This window comes from Onychomys torridus, chromosome 9 (assembly GCF_903995425.1).
Source record: "Onychomys torridus chromosome 9, mOncTor1.1, whole genome shotgun sequence".
NCBI classification, from domain to species: Eukaryota; Metazoa; Chordata; class Mammalia; order Rodentia; family Cricetidae; genus Onychomys; species Onychomys torridus.
Genome location: NC_050451.1, coordinates 53,453,286 through 53,476,765, shown reverse-complemented (window position 1 = coordinate 53,476,765; position 23,480 = coordinate 53,453,286). Strand labels below are relative to the sequence as shown.

The window sequence follows — 23,480 nt, the reverse complement described above, 5'->3', positions numbered from 1 at the left end:
ATTGTAGACTTACTGGAAGTAAAAACAAAAGTTGTAATTGAGTTTTAACTGGTCCTGAAGATTTTCTGACATCAAGACAGAATGAGGGTGGCTTGACAGAGCTGTGTGAAGACCCATCCTGTGACACCTCTGTGGGAAGACAGCCTTACACACAGCCTCTTCGGAGTTTGTATTCAGGGCAGAGTTTTCACACATGGAATCCCTGGCTGCAGGGACCATGGGTACATGTAATGAAGAGCATCCTACCTCAACCACTGTCAGTGTTGTCAAGCTTTTAGCTCTCTGAATGAAATACAAGAGATCAGCGAGACTTGTAGTTCATCAGTTATTAATATAGGTGCCCAAAGCTCTGCTGTTGCTGGAGACTTTCTTAGCGCTGAAGCTTGAACCCAGGCTTTATCTTTCACTGAGTCACAGCCTTGGCCATAGGTGGTTTTGGAAACTTAGCATCTAAGTTCAGTTTAAAAAGGAGAACCATTTGGGCAAATAAGTTACTTTATTTGTTGAAGTTTCATGAGATTTTAATTATCCTGAGTAGGGAAGATAGCAAAATAGCATTGATTTGTTGAGGTGCTGGCTTATTTTGTTGTGCACGCTCACATGGGTGCAGTCTCACAGGTGTAGTGTGTGTTTCATCTGTGTGCTCTTAATTGTTATGTAGCTATTAGGACACTTTCTTCTTCCCTTCCTCTGCTTCTTGCTCAGAACAGCTCCTTTGACATTTGGTCAGCTAGAGTCCTCTAGACCTCTGGTCCCCTGGTCCTCCACAATTGAGCTTTCTCCCACTCCAGCTTTGCTCAAATGTGCCCCTTCTCACCACTTTCAAGTCTGCAGAGGGCACTCCTCCTTAGGACACAGGGAGAAGGTGATTGAATGGTGCTCACATGATGTTTGCAGTCCCAACACCCATGCTGGGTGCATGATCAGAGAAGCTGAGTTCATGAAAATTAATTTGCTCAAGAAATTTGATTATTGGGCAACTGAGCCTAATTATATCCCATGGCTTTATTATCATTGTCTTGCTGGTATATTTTATCACTGATATTATTTATGCTTATATATTAAATAAGGCTTTAGGAAAGGAAATACATTTAATTCTTCCAAACAGTGTTGCTTTACTGGGCTTGCTCTCCTCCTTCCCTGACATGATATCTGCTACTTCCAATGAGTTATTTACTGAACAATGAATTTTTATTGGTGAGATATTAGAGAATTTTTCAAACAGTAGCTCTTTCTGAGTGTTCTGTGTCTGTCTAGTGATATACTGTCCTTGCTGCTTACTCAGTACTGGTAACATGACAGTGACCTGGAATTGGTGGGCTCTAGTAGGAAGCATGGATACCTGAGGGCCTTCCTGCCTCCTCTGCTGTGTGTAAAATCCTCCTCCTACTTTCCCACAGCCCCAACCTGTCGGTTCTTCACCCTAAGACGTGCTTTGCAGACTTTATAACTCAGTGAATCTATATTACAGTATTTAATTTGAAGGCATATAATGGAAATTGTGTGTGTGTGTGTGTGTGTGTGTGTAGCTTCATCAGATTATAACTGTACCCTTGATCATTTGGTAAAGAGTAAGAAACTATCTTTTCTAGTTTGAATTGGGGTCAAAAAAAGGAAGAAGAAAGCCACACTAGCATAAATTCTCAGTAAATGGTTGAATGTCCCACTTTAGGAAGGACTGAAAGCCAACTCATTTTACATTAGGACATCTTAAAAGGCCTATTAGTACGTAAGTATATGCATAAGAATGTGTGCCTGCCTCTGTTAATACATTAGAATATAGCAGTGTTTTCCTGCAGTCATGTGTGTATTATGAGATAATGTAAATGAGGCTTATTGGAATTAGTAATGCTGTACGTTAAGCATGTTGCTCTATACCACCCAGACACAACATTTTGTTAGTATTTCGTACAAAATTCTGCAAGTTCATTCCAAGTTGGTTATATATATGCCTAACGCTAAAAGCATATGTCGAGCATCCTTGAGCCATGGTGTTTTAAAGTTCAAAACTTCTGAGCACTCTGTATCACAAGTGAAAAATTCCATAATACAACATATTCCTAGGTACAGTTATTTCCCAAGTTATATTTAGTTTCTCTATATAATTATGTAAATCATAATTGAATTTTGTGTTTATACTTGATTTCTGCCCCTAAAATACTTCATTATAAATTTGAAAATAGTCCCAAATTAAAAAGAAAATCTGAAAAGGCTTTGGGTCCGATAACCTCAGTGGGAGCTCTCAGCCTGTATTTACTTGTGCAGGCAGGATGTTTATGCTCTATAAGAACGTAACAGCACTAAGTGGTGGCGCTCTCCCTGGTCTTCTGCATATAGAACAGCTCTCCTTTAATGTTCTCTCTTAAAACTGTGCTTTGTATCTGCACAGGGAGAAGGTCATGAGTGTCTTTCAACTGTGAAATACACTGTGATGGCTTCATCTTGGGGTGACTTTGAGCTAGCTCCCTTTACAACATGCAGAGAAATGCTGAGGGTGTGTTAACTCGGGGAGTATGAGTCATCTTAAAGTGTGTCATTATAAAATAGGAGCTCTTTAATATGCTTTCTTCCAGAAAACAAATCAGTGTCATTTTGAATCACCATAAATAATCTCCCCACCCTGATGTGGAAAGCATAAATGTACTTGAAAATAAGAATTTAAAGCTGTTATGTAAATTATTTAGATCAGGTTTTCCACTTTACAGCCTTTAATTTCTAGAAAATTTTCACTCATTAAACAAATTAAGTTTTATTATATGAAAAATCCAAGCTGAATATGACAGATACTTTTTACTAAAGACCTTTCCGGGCTAGTAGGCTAGATGGGCTATAAAGCATTGTGTCCACCATACTACAATTGAAATGTTAAGAGTTAGCTTTGTTAAAAGAGATCTTTCTTTGTAAGCTATGATAATCAGAACTCTCCAGATAGATGACAATTACTTTGTGTCTTTTGAAAAGGTAATCAGAAAGCCAGGTGTGGTGGTACTCCTCTGGAATCTGAATACTTGGGAGATGGAGGCGGGGGAGGCTTGCTGTGAGTTTAAAACAGCTATGTAGCAAGACCAGGCTCAAAACAAAACAAAAAGCAAGGAGCATTAGAATCAGGACAGGGTGGTGGTGCCACTTAGATCCCAGCACTCCAGAGACTGAGGCAGACAAACCTCTGGTTCAGAGTGATCCTGGGTTAAAGCAAGTCTGCTGCCTCATGGTCCTAGTCTCATGTTTTTAAAAGTGGCTTGTCAAAAAGGCATTCCTGATGATCATGTTCTTTCATATGTATTAGGGAGGACGATAGTGGAGAGTTTTACTAGTTTAAACAACAAGGCAGTGGGCAGAGATGGTTAGGAAGGGAGCACTCCAGAAGGGAGCACTCTGTCCTGCTGTGGAGGTCCACCGGATGAACACAGTGACAACAATTTGAAAATAGGAGCAGGAAGAAGTGGTGTGCACTTTAAGTGCTCAGTTGAGATCAAGTGGTTGCTTATGTTGGAAGTTAGAGTGAAACCAGAGAAATAATTGCCTTGCTCCTTATTGTAATTCACTAAGATGTAAGGAGTCTTGAGGCATGTGAGGTATTGTGGTGGAGTGGCAGAAGAGACTCATTCTCTTTAGGTAAAATGTCAAATTTTCAACAAAGGGAGGAATATGGAATAGAAGACAGAAAGAGGGGACGGAGACAAAGAGCCAAGCAGCTCAGTAGAATAAACTGGATGGTGAAGGCGAGTGATGTTACTGTTTTTGCAAATACCCAGTGAACCCAAGCAAACCGGCCCTCTCCTACTGTGACTTCAGAGCACTTTGTCCATGGTGCTTTGAAGTACTTGGTCTAACAGTTACAGTTGATCATTTGTTTCTTCTTTCCTTTGGTCCCGTCTGACAGTTTCATAGAAATAATAGTGTGTGTTTATATGATACACTTACAATTTCAAAACTTTCTCCTTCAAAGAAAATTTCTTTTGCACATATTATATGCATGCATATGTATGTATTTATATCATTCAGTTTTTTTATTTTATTACCTGGAGGAACATTTTAAAGACCTTTTTTGTCAATGCTGGAGATTTTACACATGGTCTTGTACATGCTAGGGAAGCATACTGCCACAAGCTATTTCTTAAAACCCTTTGAATTTGGGGATAGGAGGGGGACCAGCAGGAATGGAGAAGAGGAGACAGGGGCCAACAAGAGTAGAGAAGGGGAATGGGGAAAGGACCAGCAGGAGTTGAGAAGGGAAGAGGGAGGGGGTCAGAGAGAGTGGAGAGAGAATGGGGGGCGGGGGTCATGGCAGCCAAGTGACTGGATCAAAGTGCATTGTACACACGTGGGGAAATGCCATAGTGAGACTCATTATTTTGCACAGTTAATGCACAATAATTATAGAAATGAAAACCTTTGGAAGGAATGTGTTAATGTTCTTATTTTAACACATGGTGAAACCAGAGCACAGTTTTATTAAGTGGCTTTCCCTCACATATTTTGTCTTTTAAGGAGTGAAGGGGCTGGAGATTGAGACCATAAGAGTCTTAGGATGTTGGCCAGGCATTTAGGCTTTTAGCCACACCCCAGTCTTTTTTTTTTTTTTTTAATTGTTTTTCAAAATCTATCTATGGTAAAGCAGTAAAGATTGTGTGCTTAAACTTATTGTGGATACTTTAGAGACCTGCATAATATATAAGAATGTATTCTTGGCAGTGGTGAGTGGGTTGCTGCTCTCTACACATTGGGGACTCCTGTCCTTTAGTAATGCCATACTGCAAGGCTATGAGTAATTCACATGCTGATTACGTAGTTGAGTGTTATGTGTTCTGTATGATTTAGTGTCTGCTGTAGGTGCATTTGATTTAAAATGAGTTGGTTTAAATTTGATTTTAAATTATTAGTCAAAAAAATACCATTAGCTCATTTTTGCCTACAAAAGTACATTTTAAAATTTAATCTGAACAGTTATTCTCAAATGTAGTTTCTTTTTCCAAGATCATTTGGTATGTTGAAATGCAATAGTTTATATAAAATGTTCAACTTGATTTTGTAGTTGTCAGAAGACAAATGATTAGGTTTGTGTACAAAAGCCATCTGAAGTAGCTCCTGCTAAAGTTGCCTCTTGCTCATAATCACTACAGAGACAGGCATTTTGAGAGAAATGTAGTCAACATGCAGAATGGAATCTAAATAAGTTTGTGAAATTTTAAATATTACATTAGGCAGCTAAAGTTTTATTTTCTTACTGCTTGATTAGGCTTTCTAATCAATAACTCAGAGATATGGTAGAGCTATGTATTAGGTACTCACTATCCCATCTCTATTTTTTTCCAAAATTCCCCACAGCAGGGACATGGCCCAGACAGTGCTGAGCCTGCTGCACAGGAATGAGGAACTAAGTTCACTTCTTCAGCACCCACATAAAAAGTCAGGCACTGGTGGTACGTGCCTTTAGCCCTGAGGGGATCCCTGCAGCTCATTCCAGCCAGTCAAGCAAACTGGTGAACTCTGGGCTCAGAGACAAATAGGGACTCACACATGTACACAGGCTATGTGTACAGGTACAGCTCCACAGGGAGCATGGCACCCCCCCAGCAGAATGCAGAACCCTTCCAGGTGAGGGGGCTGAAAGACCTGTCTAAATTATTAAATCACAGGTTAGTACCATGTTCTGATAGGATTCTTTTGTTTCTTCTCCAATCCATAGTGAGACTTGAGCCCCTATGAAATTTGTGGTTCGTTCACAAAACAGGTTTTAAAGATTTGTGATGCTTTTGTCTTAGATCAAGGGTCAAAGGTTTAATTGTGAATAGCTAGTGGTTAACGTTTTTAGACTTTGCCAAGAGGCAAAGTTGAGGGTGTAGTAGAGACACTCTGTACAAGAGAGAAAACTGGGACCAGCAGCACACAGCTACAATCCCAGTACTCAGGAAGCTGAGACTAGGTGACCAGTAAACTCAAGGCCAGCATGGACTAAGTAGACTGTGTCTCAGAAAACTAAACATGTGAGAGAGAGAGAGAGAGAGAGAGAGAGAGAGAGAGAGAGCGAGCGCGCGCCACAGCTTTTCTTGAGACAAATCCAACATGGAACTTGTAAACTTAGCACGAAGAGACTGAGATGGGAGGATTGCCTCGAGTGTAAGCACCACCTGGACCAAATAGTTTCAGGCTAGCCCAGCAAGTGAGTCCCAGTCAGTCAGGCAGTGGTGCATGCATTTAATCCCAGCAGATTAAATCTCAGGGGCAGAGGCAGAGGCAGAGGCAGGAAGGTCATCAGAGCTAGCCTGGTCTGTAGAGTAAGTTCGGGACAGCAATGGCTACTCTGAGAAAGCCTGTCTCAGTAAAGGGGTGGGGAGAGGGAGGGAGAGAGGGGGAGAGGGAGAGGGGGAGAGAGGGGAGAGGGAGAGAGAGAGGGGGAGAGGGAGAGAGGGAGAGAGAGAGATGAATCCCTGCCTCAAAAACTGGAAAAAATTCAATATAGAATTGAAATAATTGTATACAGTTTGGGGGGGTTATACAGTATTTGTAACAATAAAAGGAAGGATGCTTTTTAAAAAATATATTTGCAATGGTCCATCTGAGAAAGATTATGTTTGTGGTTTATAAGAGAGCAGATGGCAGATTGACTTCAGCTGAGGCCCTTAATCTGTTGACCTTGTTTAGATAATAAGATACCATGATTCTATCTCAGTTTTCATCTTGAACAAGAAATAGTGTTCTGGTTTTATAGTCTTATAGCTCTGGTTTAATTTTTATTTATTGTTTGTTTTAGTGAAAAAGAATGAGTTGTTCTTTGTCATACTTATGGATGTCTGGTCTATGAAGGTGTGATGATTTTTCAAATAAAGTTTATAATGGGCCAAGAATATATAATACCAAGGTTGAATAATATAGTTTTTAGTATTAACTCTTCTATATACTTATTATATGTAATTGGAAATTAATAAATACTTTTAATATGAAACTGTTAATATTTCAAACCACCCCACATTCTTTTGTGTGTGTGTGTGGGGGGGTCTTATAAGAAGGGAGGGAGAGGAAGCAACTGAGAGTGTTTCTTACAATGCTAATTATTTCAGTTGTGAGAATGGTGTTGATTTCTGCCCCGGAAGCATTTCCAAGGTTTTAAGATGAGTGTCACGTCTACAGTTCCTCCATTAACCTGCAAACCCACAATCTACTTACAGCTGATTTTCATTGCTGTTGCCTTTTATTTTTCCAGGGTTTCTATGTACGATTTATTCCCCAATAATGAGAACACACATACCGCATATGGCAGCTTTGTTCCTAATTTAAATTATACACAGCATGCAATTAATGGTCCTCCTACATGAGACTTGTATCCACAGTGGCATTCACTGAGGTGTCTGTCTGATGGTGTGACGTTTCAGGACTGGAGTATTTGGTGTTTCTTGCTTTGTTGTAATTTCATATTTTCACCCAAGTTTAGTCTGTTTCCCTTTTATTTTTGTGTCCTTCCTTTCTGTGTTCTCCCCACCTCTTGGCTTCACCTTTCTTTTAGCAAAGATGAGGATTTCTACCTTCAACATACATTGTTGGTCTTGTCTTCTGTTTTTGTTAGGAGGGACAGCAGTGTGATAAAAGAGGAAATCAAAGCCTTTCTTGCCAATCGGAGGATTTCCCAAGCAGTTGTTGCACAGGTAACAGGTAAGAGCCGGAGAGCCCTTTATTCTAGAATCATGTCTCGTCTCTGCCATCTGTGCAGGTGTTGGGATATTGCTTACATTTCCATGCTGCAGCCCTGTCAGCTTGGGCATGGTGACGGAAGGAAGCCTGGGTTTTAAACCAGTGTCTCTGTTACTGGGACATGCTCCACTGATCTTTTTTAAACTTATGGTAGTAAATTTTGTAATGTTAGTAATAAGAAAAAAAAAAATCCCTGTTTTGTAATTGAAAGGGAGAGGTTTCCTTTTGATTATGATAGTGCCTGTGAGACATGCACATCAGCTGCTGTCTGCAGTCCTCTAAATCAAACCCAGGACATCACCCATAAAAAGTGACTCATGAGGAGAAAGCAAGTTGTGGGAGTCTTTGTTTTCCTTTTTTATTTGGGGGGTTTGTTGTTGTTGGGGCTTTGGTTTTGTTGTTGTTTGTTGTTTTTCGTTTTTTCTTGAGACAGGGTGGCATGCAGTTGAGGCTGGCCTCAAACTCACTCCGTGGCTGATAATGACCTTGACCTCCTGATCCTTTTGCAGCCACCTCCCAAGCACTGGGATATATGCACCACCATCCCCTACTGAAAGTTCTCTTTTGAATGACCTTCTCTGTATGTGCAAGCTTTGCTCCCCCCCTCCTGAGAAGATGAGGATCAGCATTGTCTTTTTGTTGCTGTTCTTTATATACCATCCCATTCTCCACCAACCCAGACCTCACTCTGACATGTGGTACATGTGTGTCATTCTCTATCCAGATCACATTTTTAAAATGGAACTCTTGAATCAGGGTGTAGGTGTGTCATCACTGTTGGCGTGTGCTCTTCCTTAGTTCTAGAGATTGTAGAGGAACCAGAAATTCTTCCTGTATGTTTACGTTTGCTGTGTTGTTACACTTTCTGCACTGACAGTTACAATAATTACCACCACCACCACCCCTTTTAGCACACGGATGCAAACTTAGGCCTTGGGGCTTCTCTGGCCCCTGCCTCAGTTTTCATACCTTGTGGTTTCAGGTTGGCACCTGAACTACTCCAGCTCTGATGTTCCTTCTGTGGTGGAAATGCTGGTACATACTGAAGCAAATGTGCTTAAGAGGTTGTTCCTGCTCATTAATTGGATTAAAAATGTAACTTCAGAGCTAAAAGTATTAAATTCCATTCCCTATACCTAATGTCAGCCAACCTTTTATGATATGTATGCATACATGCAGGTGTATATATTTTATCAATAATGTACTTTTATAAACAATGTCTTTATTACGGGTAAAAGACTTTTGAACATGTCCTTCTGTGTAGAAATCTTAATGGTAAAGAAAGGTGTGTGGGTTTAATTATTTAACTTTTTAGGTATTTGCCAGTAGGATGTGTATGATAAATTACAAATCTTTATCTTTAAAAAACTGAGTTACAATGTTTAACACACTGTGAGGGCAAATTGCACAGGTGTTACTGAACCTCATGATGTGGTAGATTATGCCATGGTTGGATGGGTTTTCTTTTTGTGCCTTTGCTTTAGCCTCTAGGACTAAAAGCAATATATGTTCTAGTTTGCAAACCTGGGCGGGGTGGCGGGGGCAGACAGATTTGTAACATGATATAATTGCAAGGTTGATTTTGTTCAGAAGAGACTATTTCTGAGTACTGAATATACTGAATCTTGAATCATCTTATACATGTGTGCGTGTGTGGTAGGGTGCGTGCGTGCGTGCATGTGCCTGTGTGACTTGAGACAGCTTGAGGAAATCAATTCTCTCCTTCTACTATGTGAATCCTGGGATCAAACTCACCTTGTCAGGTTTTATGACAAATTCCCTTACTTTCTGAGCCAGTCCTCATCTTGGATTTGTAAAATAGTAGTTTTGGATGAGTGTCCAGCATTGTTACAAATTGTAGAAAGATACCCTTAAAGGTCTTTCTTACGCCAGACATGAGCATTGTACCATAATGAGTTAAACACAGTATATAAAATATTTCCATTAATACAGTCCAGGAAACAACAGTTTTGGTGTTAGCTGAAAACTTGTTAGACATGTAGGAATACACAATATCACCTCTGAATTTACCGAAATAGAATTTACATTTCAGCCAGATCCCCCGAGTGATTTAGGTTGGAGAAGACCTGTTCTAGGAAACTGGTAAACTTTCCAAACAGTAATACCGGTTGGTAATCATTGATTATCATTGCCTCACTCAATAATACCCATTTAAAAAAGGAAGAGGTTTAAAAAAAAAAGAAGAAGAAGAGGAGCTGAGATACACGTAGACATTTGTTACCTGTTATACATGGTCTTCCTTTCACCACCATAATAATGATGGGATATTGTTAAAAATGTCTTCCCACTTCAGCTTCACCTCAAAGAGGTTTTCCTCTTGTTTCTGTTCCAAAGGATTAAGTTCACATTTCTGTAAACCTGCCTTTGGCCCTTCATTGTCTAAAAGAAGAAATTAAAAAAAAAAAAATCATTGACATTTTGTGTGTGTTCTTGCATGCCTGTCACCGTGTATGTGCTGGAGTGAGAGTTTCTTTTTCCTTCTGCCATGTGTGTTCCAGGGATTGAACTCAGGACATAGGTCTTGGCAGCAAGCACCTTTATTCACTGAGCCATCCTGTCAGTCCAGTAAATTCTTATAATGCAATCCCCATGTCCATTTTTATTGCTATCTTCTATTATGTATATTCACACAGCTGAATTTAACTACTTATAGTTTTGAGAGTCCTGCTCATTTGCATGCTCCCAAATTCTTGGTTTACCAGGAGGCCTTTACCTCCTCAGCATAGCTCTATCCACTCCTACTAACCACAGCTCATTCTGTTAGGGTGCCATTCTGGCATTTACATGGTGGCTATCACTAGATTTATTCCTCACATGAGGGATGCAGTTTCTTCCTAGAGTCTCTCACTGTCTGTCCTCTTGAAATATTTCACACCTACCTCGCTACCTGGTAGAGCTGGTTGAGGCATAAAGGAGCTAGCTGGTTGTGTTTACCTCAAACCACATGTCAAAAGGTACACTGAAGCACTGTTTCTGGGATGGTTGCTTGCTCAACAATCTCATACATTTTTGTGTGTAAGAAAGTTGTAGGTTTTTTAGTTTTTGTTTGTTTGTTTTAATCTACAAAGAATGAGAAAATAAGCAGGCTAATTTTTTTTTTTATTTATTGGCTAACTTACTGAGTTGTGTTTCTCATGTTATTATGAATTAATCACATTTGTGTCCCAACCTGTCCAGCCAGGAAGCTAACAGAAACAGCACTTTTCATGTCTGGGAAGAACAATGGGTTAGGTTAGTAAATCCCTCATGTTTGACCCACTTAGGGCAGGGTGAGCCTGGTTAGGAAGCCTTTCCATCCCTGATATCTGGCCATTACCTAGACATGCTTTTCTGTTGTTCTAGTGCAAATTCTCAGAAAGTCATTTGAGTTCAACTCTAATATGTGAAATCAACCTTAAGATAAAAATCAGAGCGGATGGTGCCTAACAACAGAAAATGCTAAATAAAAAGTGTAGCAAGGTGCAAAATTCCAACACATGTGCTGTTCCAGAAGCAAATGCAGAGGCTGCTTTTTATAGATTTGGAGGGCTTCTATAATAAGATAAACAAGAAGTGCAGGGGTGGGGTCTGTATAAACAATATCCTGCTGATAGGAGAAATGACAGTGTAAACAGGATATAATAACAGTGCCTGCTGAATTCCCAGCATGCTATTTGTAGATTCCGTCACAGTCGCAGCTGCTCCCCCAGGGTGGATTTTTACCTCTGTGAGAGGCCGGCCAAGAGTCTAGCTTCTCACTACAGCGATAGGGTGGTGGGCATAGCCTTGGTTCTAGTCATAAACACATGCATTTCATATTCACTGTTGGTAAAATGTTTCCTTAGGCATTTAAGAATTTCTAAGACAAACAAAAAATGTAATGACCTCTGGGAACAATTGGGCACACACAGAATAAATGAGTAAATATAGAGAGGTTGATGCATGTTACCAGCTGATGAAATATACTAATTGGTGTCATGTCTTCTGGGAAAAAAAATGAATACATGGAGAAGAAAAGAGTTAGCATCTCTGAATTTTAAGAACTTTATTACAATTGTGTTGATTTGTTGGGGTAAGTTGATATTGAGTTTGTTCTTTCTGTCAATCATCTTGTGACCCACAACCTTGTTTTTCCTGACTTACAGGATGTGGGACTTTGACCAAATAATTGTTCTCTTAGCCCTTGTAACAAAATGTCATAAACTGGGTAGTATACAAACACAGAAATATATTTCTCATAGTTCTGGGGACCAGGAAACCCTGAGCTAAGGCAGGTTCAATACTTGGGGACTGTCTGCTTTTCTGGCTCATACACTACTCCTTCTTATGTGTCTTCTCATGGTGGAAGGCGTGAAGGTGCTAATCTTGTTCATGAAGGTCTGCCCCACGTGACTTAGCCCACTTAAAGGCCCCCACATGTGAACATCATCACCTTGAAGACGAAGACCTCAATAAAAGGCTTGGGGTGGGTATAGACAGTCACACTATAGCAGCTCCACCCCCACCCCCAGTTGTCCAGTTCTAGTCTGCTTTTAAACTACATTTGATACTTGGATCTAGCAATTGCACTCCTAGCTATATTCAAACGTCCCTAGTTATTTATCTCTAAAATGAGGAATGAAGATATTATATATGTGTCAACTATTTTGCAGTTGTAAAAACAAATTGTATTGCTCTTTTTCTTAATCATAGAACTTTAGACCAGGTGTTATAAACCAACTAAGATATCAGTTTATATTTTTAAAACTAAACTTTATTCTCTAGAGCAGTTTCTAGCTCACAGCAAGATGGAACATAAAGTTGAGAGACTTCCAAAATACCTTCTGGTCCACCATGCAGACCTAGTCTCCTCCACTGTCACTGCCCACAGTGGCCCATTGGTTGCAGTCAGTGAACCTATGTTGATATGTCATATGCTAGGAACTAGCATCCCTATATGCTAGGAGGTCCCCTCTTGATATTGCACATGCCATGGGGTTTTGACAAAGGTCAACAATATATGTCCACAATTAAAATACCACACTGGATGATTTCACAGCCCTCAAAGTTATCTGTGCCCTGCTTGTTTGTTCTCTGCTCTTCCCAACTCCTGCAACCATGGATCTTTGCCAAAGTGTCTTGTCATTAGAGTCAAATCTTGATAGCTTCCAACTGCATTCTGTAGTTACTAACTGCATTTAAGGTTCCTCTGTGTCGCTTCATAGCTCAAGCACTCATTTTCTTTTACTGATGAGTAATATCTGGTTTTCTGGATACCACATTTTATTAATTTTCAACTAGTGGATGTATTGCTTTGAAATGTTGTCAATTATGAATAAAGTTGTTAATAAAAAGTAGAATTTATATCTAAATTAGAAAGCAGTGTTGCTAGAGCATAAATCAGACTGTAGAATTGTCCTGTTATAATAGTCAGAAATAATTCATTTGCTCATTTGGCAAGACTTTATCAGGATTTCCCTGGCTTTAAGTAGACATCTAGTTTGAAAGCTGTCTGTTATCTCTCTATACAAGCAGGCTTCGAGGTGGGAGGTAATGACTGTCTCCAAATTAAATGTTTGGAGTTACAGTTTCTATCCAGAGCCTTTCACACACTCATTCTGAGCAGGCTGTACCAGCGCTGAAAGTGTTTGGGCTCTCTCTTGTTTTGCAGCTCCTGAGGACTGAGTTTTCTTCTGTCTTCCTCTTCAAATTCTGGGCAAACCTTTTGTTTGTAAAGCCAGCACATGAGGGCATACTGTTTTCCTTCATGTGAAGAAGCCCACCTCTTGCATGTGATGCCCATATCGCTCTGGTGGTGGCTGAGAAGCTCAAATGCAGAGATTCCTGAGGAAGCTGTTTTAAACCAGCTCTGTGTAGTCACTGCAACCTACGTGTCCCTCTGGGCTTCCATAGTCTCAAGACCAGTGTGGAGGGTCACAGGTTTCAATGTGGAAGTTACGTTGGTGGCCAATCTTACAATGAGAACATCTTTCCATTTGAACTTAAATCAGAAACCACACTAAACCATAAGGCTTGCCAGAGACTGCTGGAGATGGTACCCAGGTGTGCTCTCCATGTCACACTCAGCAATTCTCATTTCTATTTCCTTCATCACCTAAGATTGAAAATCCAGCTAACAAACCCATACCTAAAATATCCCTTTGTGAGATAAATAATTTCTTATCAGAATATAATTTTACTTTTTCTTACCACTAAGTAATAGAAAATTGAGGTGGTGGGGTGGGAGCAATGATGGCTCCCTGAGCAAAGCCTAACAACTTGGAGGTTCCATACTTGGAGTTCACATGGTGGAAGGGAGAGCTGACTCCTAAAGATGTCCTCTGGCTGCCACATGCATGTGTGGTATGCACCTCACATACACAAAAGGCAAAGTGTGGTGATATATTGTGTCTCCCAATATACTGTGCACCCTAATAAACTTATCTGGGGCCAGAGAACAGAACAGCCACTAAATTAGACACAGAGGCCAGACAGTGATGGCATACGCCTTTAATCCTATCATTCGGAAAGCAGAGATCCATCTGGATGTCTGTGACTTCAAGACTACAAAGGAAACAGAGCCAGGCATTGTGACAAACGCCTTTAATCCCAGGAAGTGATGGCAGGAAGCAGAAAGGTATATAAGGCGTGAGCACCAGGAACTAGGGTTTTTAAGCTTTTAGGCTTTTAGCAGCAGTTCAGCTGAGATTCATTCTGATGAGGACTCAGAAGCTTTTAGTCAGAGGATTCGTGGAAACAGAACCGGATAAGGGGTTGTCGAGGTGAGGTTAGCTGTGGCTTGGTCTGCTTCTCTGATCTTTCAGAATTCACCCCACTATCGGGCTCAGGGTTTTTTGTTTTTTGTTTGTTTTATTAATATAACCGTTTAACAATTCATCTTGGTTGAGGATTTAGCTCAGTGGTTTAAAAAAAAAAAAAAAAAAAAGCACTTGCCTAGCAAGCACAAGGCCCTGGGTTCGGTCCTCAGCTCCGGCCAAAAACAAAACAACAACAACAACAAAAAACCCAGTTCATCTTACAGTAACTAAATAAATACATGTAATTTTTCTTTAAAGCTAGGCCCGGAGACAGGAGAAATGGCTCAGCAATTAAGAGTACTGGCTACTCTTCCAGAGGACCTGGGTTCAATTCTTGGCATGCATATATCAGCTCACAGCTGTCTGTAACTCCAGTTCAGGGGACCCAACGCCCTCATACAGACATGAATGCAGGCAAAACAGCAGTGCACATTAAAGGAGAAAAAGCTAGGCCTGGTGACACAGGCCTGTCATCCTAGCACTAACAAGGTGGAGGCCATAGACTCAGGAATTCAGAATTATCCTTGGTCGAATTCAAGATCAGCCTGAACTATGTGAGGTCAAGCCATAAACAAACAGTAAGTACATAAAAAACAAAACAGTAATAAATGTCTAAAGGGCGACACCAAAAAAAGTAAGTAAGGTAGCTAACCCAAGGCTAAGCTATACCCATGTGACTGTCCCTAGGTCTCTCGGGCAGACGTGTGGACAGTGTCCTGCTTTTGAGCACATTCTAAAGGGCCTATCCAAGGTAACATTACCATAGACTTGTCATTGTTCTTTATGAGGAACTTTTAGAAACTGATGTTTTTGATTCTGTATTTAAAATGCAGGGAGAGTCTTGCTATGTCACCCTGGCTAACCTGGAATTCACTATATAGCTCAATGTCCTCAATCCCAGATCCTCCTGCCTCAGCCTTCCAAATGCTGTGACTTTATAGGTAAGTGCTACTATGGTCTTTATTTTTTCAAGGCAGGGTTTCTCTGTGTAGCCCTGGCTGTCCTGGAACTCACTCTATAGACCAGACTGTCCTCGAACTCACAGAGACCCACCTGTCTCTGCCTCCTACCTGCTGGGATTAAAGGTGTGTGTCACCACTGCCCAGCTGTAACAGATCTATTCTCATGTTTTTGTTTTTTGGTTTTTAATTTTTGTTTGGTTTTTGGTTTTTCATGGTTTCTTGTTTGTTTGTTTGTTTGTTTGTTTGTTTGAGGTAAAACAATTTTTATTTTAATATTTTGAGTTTGTGTCCTTTTAAAAACTAGAATATGCTTTTCTAATTGTTTTCTTTTGACAGTTTTTAACAGAAAGATTGCCTTTTACTCCCAATCTCTTCCACTATTTAGATGACTTTTGAAGGCTGTTACACCAGTTTGCCTTGATTTTCTAGGGAGATATAGTGTCTTTGAAATTTTTGTGTGTGATAACCTTAAGACTAATATCTGGTCATTTTTGTTGGTCCATGTGTTCAGTCTGTGGTTCAGTCTTGTCATTAGGCAAGAGGCTGACATAAGTTCTAGAGCCAGTTCTGCTTGGTAGCGGTATGCACCCTCTATGCCAAACCTCTTTTTAAGAGTATTTATTTTTAGCTATAATTGATGTGACACTTAGCAAGTGCTAGATGCTATGCTAACTGCTTTATATAATTGAGAAACAGGTGTGAAGTTCCACAGTTACAGATGAGAAAACCAAGGTGAGGAAATGGCTGGCTAACCCATCGTGTAGCTTCTTACTCTATGTAGTCAGGGTTCTTCAGCATAGTCAGGTCAATGCAGAGAGGATTTGTGTAGTCTAGGGCCAAGGATATCATTATAGCTGTGCTGGGCCTGGGTTAAGAACAAGCTTCATGTAGCTTATCATCTGCTGTCCAGAGAGTAACTTGTCCAGTTCCATATCGAGTAAGGGGCTGAATCACAACTTTGAATCCAGGCTCTGCTTAATTCTCACCAGCATTTATTGCTCATTTATGTCTCCAGATTGACCTTTATGGAGCTAGGCTATTCAAGACTATATATGTTAATCACAGTTTTAATAGTCTTCAACTATATAACATGATCTTAGAGAAAGAATCAATTAAAGAATAAATTTACTCCCTCCCCCCTTTTTGACAGTGGCTTCACTGTTATCAGTGCTGGCTTTGAACTTCTGTGCAGTCTAGGTTTGTGCCATCTCTCCTGGCCTAAGTTAATTTTCTAAGTTAGCAAATATATTCATGTGGTTTGGATTTCAGAAGGGGTTGTGGTGTGAAAACTCTTTTCTTCCTGTCATTTTGCTATTGTCCTCCCTGAAGAGGTAAATATTAGTTACTTTAGAGATATTTTATGCATTTTAAGCAAATGAATATATTTGTAAATTTTTTTTTCTTTTTGTGCCAAGTAGATGACATGCCATATATATAGTGTTAGCTGTCTATGCTGTTTAACTTGGGAATTATCCTGTATTAGTGTGCAAAGAATATTATATTTATTAATCAAAAATGTAGTATACCGTCATCTAGATAGCATAATTTCAACCAGCTAGTAACATTTAACAATTTGATGTTTTTACCTTTATTCCATGTACAGTAAATGTTAACTAAATACAAGAGGGGGTATAGGCAGGGGTGGGGGAGTGGGCGGGAGGAGGGATGATAGGGAGATCTGTGCTTAGTATGTAAAGTGAATTTAAAAAAGAATGAAACTTCTACTTGGAGTGTGTGTGTTTGTGCACGCCCTGGGGAGTAAGCCCGGTCCTTAATGTGTGCTAGACAAGCGCTGTACCACTGAGCTGTAATAGCTCCGCTGTGTAACTGTTCTACTTTATTCTTTACATACAACTCCTGTATTAGTAACATGGTTTTTGTTTTTTGTTTTAAGTTTAAATTCCCTGGTTTTGACTATGTAATTTATCTTCTTGGAGTTTGATCTACTGAAATACTTGCTTATATCTCTAAAGATGACGCTATAAGAATGTTTATTGTGTGTGATATAGTAGCAAAAGGCTGTACATAACTTAAGTGTCCATCAGAAGGATGCTAATAGGTAAATCATGACACATTTGCATTGTGTGTAACTGTCAGTCCAGAAAAGAATAAGGGAACTCTGTCTTAAGCAAATTGAGTGAGTAAGAGTTAGCTGGAGGGTGTGAGGAAAATGATTTACTACCTTTACTTCTTTATTTTATATGACATGCATGCATTCTGTGTTTTATAAAAAGAAACACAGACCCAATTTTTAAAACATACACCCTTTTATAAGTTTAAAAGGAGTATGTCTTGGCAAGAGTCAGTCTAAGTTACAGCTTGTTTATGCACTGTCTAGCATCAGAATCACAATAGGATTTTGTTGTTTTGATAACAGGATTCTAAAGTTCTTCTGTAAGAAAAAACATACATAGAGCCAGGCGTTGGTGGCGCACGCCTTTAATCCCAGCACTCGGGAGGCAGAGGCAGGTGGATCTTTGTGAGTTCGAGGCCAGCCTGGTCTCCAAAGTGAGTTCTAGGAAAGGCACAAAGCTACACAAAGAAACCCTGTCTTGAGAAAAAAAAACAACAACAACATACATAAAATAAGAGACTCTTCAGGGGAGCAGAGGAAGAGTTGGAACAAATTTATTTTACCAGATGTTAAAATATAGCTTATCTAGAATAAGCTAGAGTAGTGATATAGTGTCATGTTGCTAGATAGGTGCATCAGATCTAAAGAACAGAGTTCATTAATAGATTTAGGAAATAAGAAAATCCTACTTTTATAAGGGAAGTATTTCAAATACTTCCTTAGAAAATGATTACCCATTATTTTTTCTCTTCAAAATTGAAAAAAATAAAAATATATGCAAAATACAAACCAGAAGCATTTTCCATGACATTGAGCTATATCTGTACTTACACCTGTACTAAATGTATTTTATATATAAACTGAATAATAGGTCTCACATTACTTTTAGAATACAGAGATCCATAGTATGGGCTTCTGATATACAAGACCATGCCATATGTGAAAAGAGGTGATTTTATTCCTTTCTTTGTAATTTAGATGCCCCTGTGGCTTGACATTTGTCCTTTGTAATATTGATGCCCCCTGTGTCTTGACATTTGTCTATATAGAACCTTGGGTCGAATGTTAAAAAGTGGAAAGACTGACATCCCTTCATTATTTCAAATCTGAGGGGTAGAACTTTCCTCTGTTTTCCATGAAGTGTGATGTCAGCTGTATCCAGGTCATTAGGTTGCTGCTTTCTCTAGTTTGTTGGATAGTCAATATTAGGCCAATCCAATGCTTTGTTGTTTCTAAGATAGTGGTCAGTTTTCTTCTATACTCTGTAGACTAGTAAAAATGGTTACTTTGGTTGACTTTGATTTATTGAATGAACAAACGCTATTTTTCCTAGATAAATCCCATGTAGTCATGGTATATTTTTTTATGTTGGTTCAGTTTTCTGGTATTTTGTTGAGGATTTTTGTTTGTTTGTTTGTTTTTGTTTTTGTTTTTGGAGACAGGGTTTCTCTGTAGCTTTGGAGCCTGTCCTGGACTAGCTCTGTAGATCAGGTTGGCCTCGAACTCACAGAGATCCGCCTGGCTCTGCCTCCCGAGTGCTGGGATTAAAGGTGTGCGCCACCACCGCCCAGCCTGAGGATTTTTACATATGCATTTATATGGGATATTGAACCCCAGTCATCTTTGCTGTGGTCTTGTTGGGGCAGCACCGCTTTCACGGATTGAGTTGGGAGTAGTTGGTAGTTTGTTTTTTGTTTTGTTTTTTTCCTTAGAATTTTGTTTGCTCATTTTGATTACAGATCTGGTTGACATATCATTGTTCACAGACTTTCCTTAGGACCCTTTTTTACCTCTGCAGCAATAAGCTCCACCTCACTCATGCATTAATAATTGAGTCATCTTTTCCTTGGTTAGGGTATTTACAACTTAAGTTTCCATCTAAGCACTGCCTTGGTCGTCCTTTATTACAAAAATGTGTGTGTGTGTGTGTGTGTGTGTGTGTGTGTGTGTGTGTGTGTGTGTGTTAGATTCTTTGTTTCTAATCATCTCAGAGTATTTTGTAATTTCTTTATGGTTTCTTTCTTGACTCATTGGTTAGGATTTCTTGACTCATTGGTTAGGAAAGTATTGTTTAATTTCCATATGTTGTTGAATTTCCTAAGGTTTTTTCCTTGTGTTTTCTTTTTCTCATTGAACTCAGGATCTCATGCATATTAGGCATGCACTCCACCACTGTTGCTTATTCCAGATTTCATGGCAATTGGGGAACATGCTCTGTTTATTTCTTCTGGAATAGTGTCACCCCTTTTGGATACTGTTACATGCACACTTCCCCTGTAGTTTGAGGACTGAGGCCCTAAAGAAGAGTAAATGTCACCTTAATAAACATTTGAGAATGATGTGTTTTCCTCATGTATTGGGTAGAATGTTAGGCTTTGTTTCTTGCTCATGTGTTGTTTTCTTATTGCTCTATAATCATTTTATTTCTGGAAAGTGGGGTATTACATCACCATGTGTTGCTGTGTGTCACAGTCTTATCTGTTTCTCCCTTCAGTTCTTATTAGTTTTTTGAGGTTCTGTTTGATGTGTATATGTTTTTAGTTATAGCTTCTTTTTTTCTTTTTCTTTTTCTTTTTTTTAAGTTGAGGACTGAACCCAGGGCCTTGCACTTGGAGGCAAGTGCTCTACCACTGAGCTAAATCCCCAATCCTTAGTTATAGCCTCTTATGCATTAATTGTGTGATTGTGTTCAAGACAGTCTCACTGTGTAGCCCAGGCTTACCTGGAACACTTGATTATCCTGTCCTGACCTCTAAAGTTCCAAGATTACAGGCATGTGCTACATATAGTCCAGCTCTGTGAATTCTCCCAACATTAGAAGATGCTCTTCTTTTTTCTGTAATATTAAGATTTCTATTACAGTTTATTTTGTCTGGTGGTAGCTGCTGTCTACATGATCTGCCTTATCCAATCTTGCTTTCAACTTATTTGTCTTTGAATATGAAACCTGTGTCTTATAGACAGCATATAGCTGAACATATATTTATTCTTCTTTCATACAATACATCCTAACTGCAGCTTTCCTTCCCTCCACTCTTCCAATTGTCCCTCACATATCCCCAGAAATGAGCAGGCCTCCCAGTGATATCAGCCGAATGAACATGACACGGCAAGATACAATAAGACCAGGCACAAACCCTCATATCAAGGCTGGCGAAGCAACTCACCAGGAGGAAAAGGGTCCCAAGAGCAGGCAAAAGAGTCAGAGAAACCCCCCACTCTAACTGTCGATAGTCCCTCCAAAACCCCAAGCCCACAACCATAACATATATGCAGAGGACCCAGTGTAGACCTATGCAGGCTCCAGGACTGCTGTTTCAGTCTCTGTGAGCCCTCATGAACTCTGCTTAGTTGACTACATCGGCTGTGCTTTCCCATTGTCCTCAGCTCCTATGTCTCCCTCTCTTCCATAGGGTTCCCTGAGCTCCAAGAAGCAGGACCCAGTGGTGATCTCCAACCTGGGTGCGCTCGCGCTCTCTCTCTCTCTCTCTCTCTCTCTCTCTCTCTCTCTCTCTCTCTCTCTCTCTCTCTCTGTTTCTGTCTCTGTCTTTGTCTTTGTCTTTGTCTCTCTGTCATTCATATATATATAATGTATGGCTGTGGGACTCTGCATCTGCTTCCATCAGTTGCCAGAGGCAGCCTCTCTGATGATGACTGTACTAGGCACTGATCTATGAGTAGCAGAATATCATTGGGAATCATTTCATTGATTCTGTTTATTTATTATTTTTTTCAGTTGTATTTGGTTCTACCCTAGGTCTCTGGCTCTCTAACCTCTGGTTTCTGGTCATCCAGACTGTGTTGGGCATGGGCTCCCTCTCTTGGTGTGGGTCTCAAATTAAACTTGTTGTTGGTTGGCCACTTCCACAAGTTCTGTGCCACTGTGACAGACTATTTATGTAGAAAGTTTTGTGGATGGGTTGGTGTCCCAGTTCCACCACTGAGAGCCTTGCCTAGTTACATAAGGTGGACAGTTCAGGCTCTATATTCTCAATTATTAGGAGTCTTCACTAGGATCACCTTTGTAGATTCCAGGGAGTTTCCACTGTACTAGGTTTTCACATTGTTCCCCAAATGCGCTCCAATTCCAATGTTTCCCTTTACTCTCTCTTCACCCACCACCCCCACTAAGTCCTTCCTACTCCCATTCGTGCTCTCCCCAAGTCCACCCACATAATTTACTCTATTTCCCTTCTCAGGGAGATTCATGTGTCTCCCCTGTACCCCTCCTTTCTGGAGCTGTGGATTGTAGCATGGCTATCAATTACTTAGCAGCTAATATCCAACAATAAGGGAGTACCTACCATCCTACAATTTTTTTCTAATTCCATCCATTTGCCTGCAAATTTCATGATGTCTTTTTTTGTTTGTTTTTGTTTTTTTAACTGCTGAGTAATACTCCCTTGTGTAAATGTATCACATTTTCTTTATTCTTTGGTTGAGGGACATCTAGATTGTTTCCAGTTTCTGGCTATTATGAATAAAACCACTATGAACATAGTTGAGCAAGTGTCTTTTGGGTATATGCCTAAGAGGTGGGTCTTGAAATAGATTGATTCCCAATTTCTGAGGAACTGCCGTATTGATTTTTCTTAGTGACTGTGCAAGTTTGCACTCCCACCAGCAATGGAGGAGTGTTCCCCTTGTTCCATAGTCTCACCAGCATGAGGTGTCACTTGTGTTACTGATCTTAGCCATTCTGACAGGTGTAAGATGGAATCTCAAAATTCACATTTCCCTGCTGGGTGGTGACATATGCCTTCAATCTCAGCACCCTGGAGGCAGGGGCAGGTGGATCTTTGTGAGTTCAAGGCCAGCCTGGGCTACAGAGTGAGTTCCAGGACAGCCAGGTTTACACAGAGAAGCCCTGTCTTGAAAACCAATCAACCAACCAAACAAAAACTCTTAATTCAAAATTTGCATTTCCCTGATGGCTAAGGATGTTGAATATTTGTTAAATGTTTCTTAGCCATTTGAGATTCCCCTATTGAAAATTCTCAATTTAGATCTATACCCCATTTCTTAATTGGATTACTTGGTTTGTTGATGTTTAGTTTCTTGAGTTCTTTATATATTTTGGATATTAGCCTTCTGTTGGATGTAGAGTTGGTGAAAATCTTTTCCCATTTCTGTAGGCTACCATTTTGTCCTATTGATGGTGTCCTATGCCTTACAGAAGCTTTTCAGTTTCATGAGGTCCCGTTTATTAATTATTGATCTTAGTGCCTGCACTATTGCTATTTAGGATGTTGTCTCCTGTGTCAATGCATTCAGGGCTATTCTCTGCTTTCTCTTTTATCAGGTTCATTATCTAGTTTTATGTTGAGGTCTTTGATCCACTCGGACTTTAGTTTTGTTCAAGGTGATAGATATGGATCTGTAGCCATAGTTTTCTCAGGTCCCAGCTGGCACCATGATCCCTCAGCCGCTTATAAAATAAACATTTAATTATCAACTGTATGGCCTATGGCTCAAGCTTCTTCCTAGCTAGCTCTTATAACTTAACCCATTTCTATTAATCTATATGTTGCCATGTGGCTGTGGCATTACCAGTCTGCTGGCATCTTGCTGCTCCTTGGGTGATGGCTAGCATCTCCCCTTTCTCTCCTTTCTCCTTTCACTATCTCTCTTGGATTTTCCTGCCTGGCTCCATCCTGCCCTGCCGTAGGCCAATGTAGGTTTATTTATAAACCAGTCAAAGCAACACCTTCACAGCGTACAGAAAGATATCCCACAGCATGGATCTATTTGCATTCTTTTACACACAGACACCTAGTTAGTTCAGCATCATTTGTTGAAGATGCTTTCTGTTTTCTGTTGTGTCTTTCTGGGTTCTTTATCAAAACTCAGGTGTCTGTAGGTGGGTTTTTCAATATGAAGTTAAGTATTGTCCTTTCAAGGTCTGTAAAGAATTGTGTCGGAGTTTTGATGGGAATTGCGTTGAATCTGTAGATTGCT

General features: G+C 39.9%; 1 protein-coding gene across 1 annotated transcript in view; it reads left to right on the top strand.

Moving 5' to 3' along the window:
• Positions 1 to 23,480, top strand: part of Hmbox1 (homeobox containing 1) — a 140,522-nt gene that overhangs the window by 58,557 nt on the left and 58,485 nt on the right. Inside the window, exon 4 of the mRNA XM_036198652.1 lies at positions 7,565 to 7,650. Coding sequence (XP_036054545.1) covers positions 7,565 to 7,650 — 86 coding nt within the window. The remainder of the gene's footprint in view (positions 1 to 7,564; positions 7,651 to 23,480) is intronic.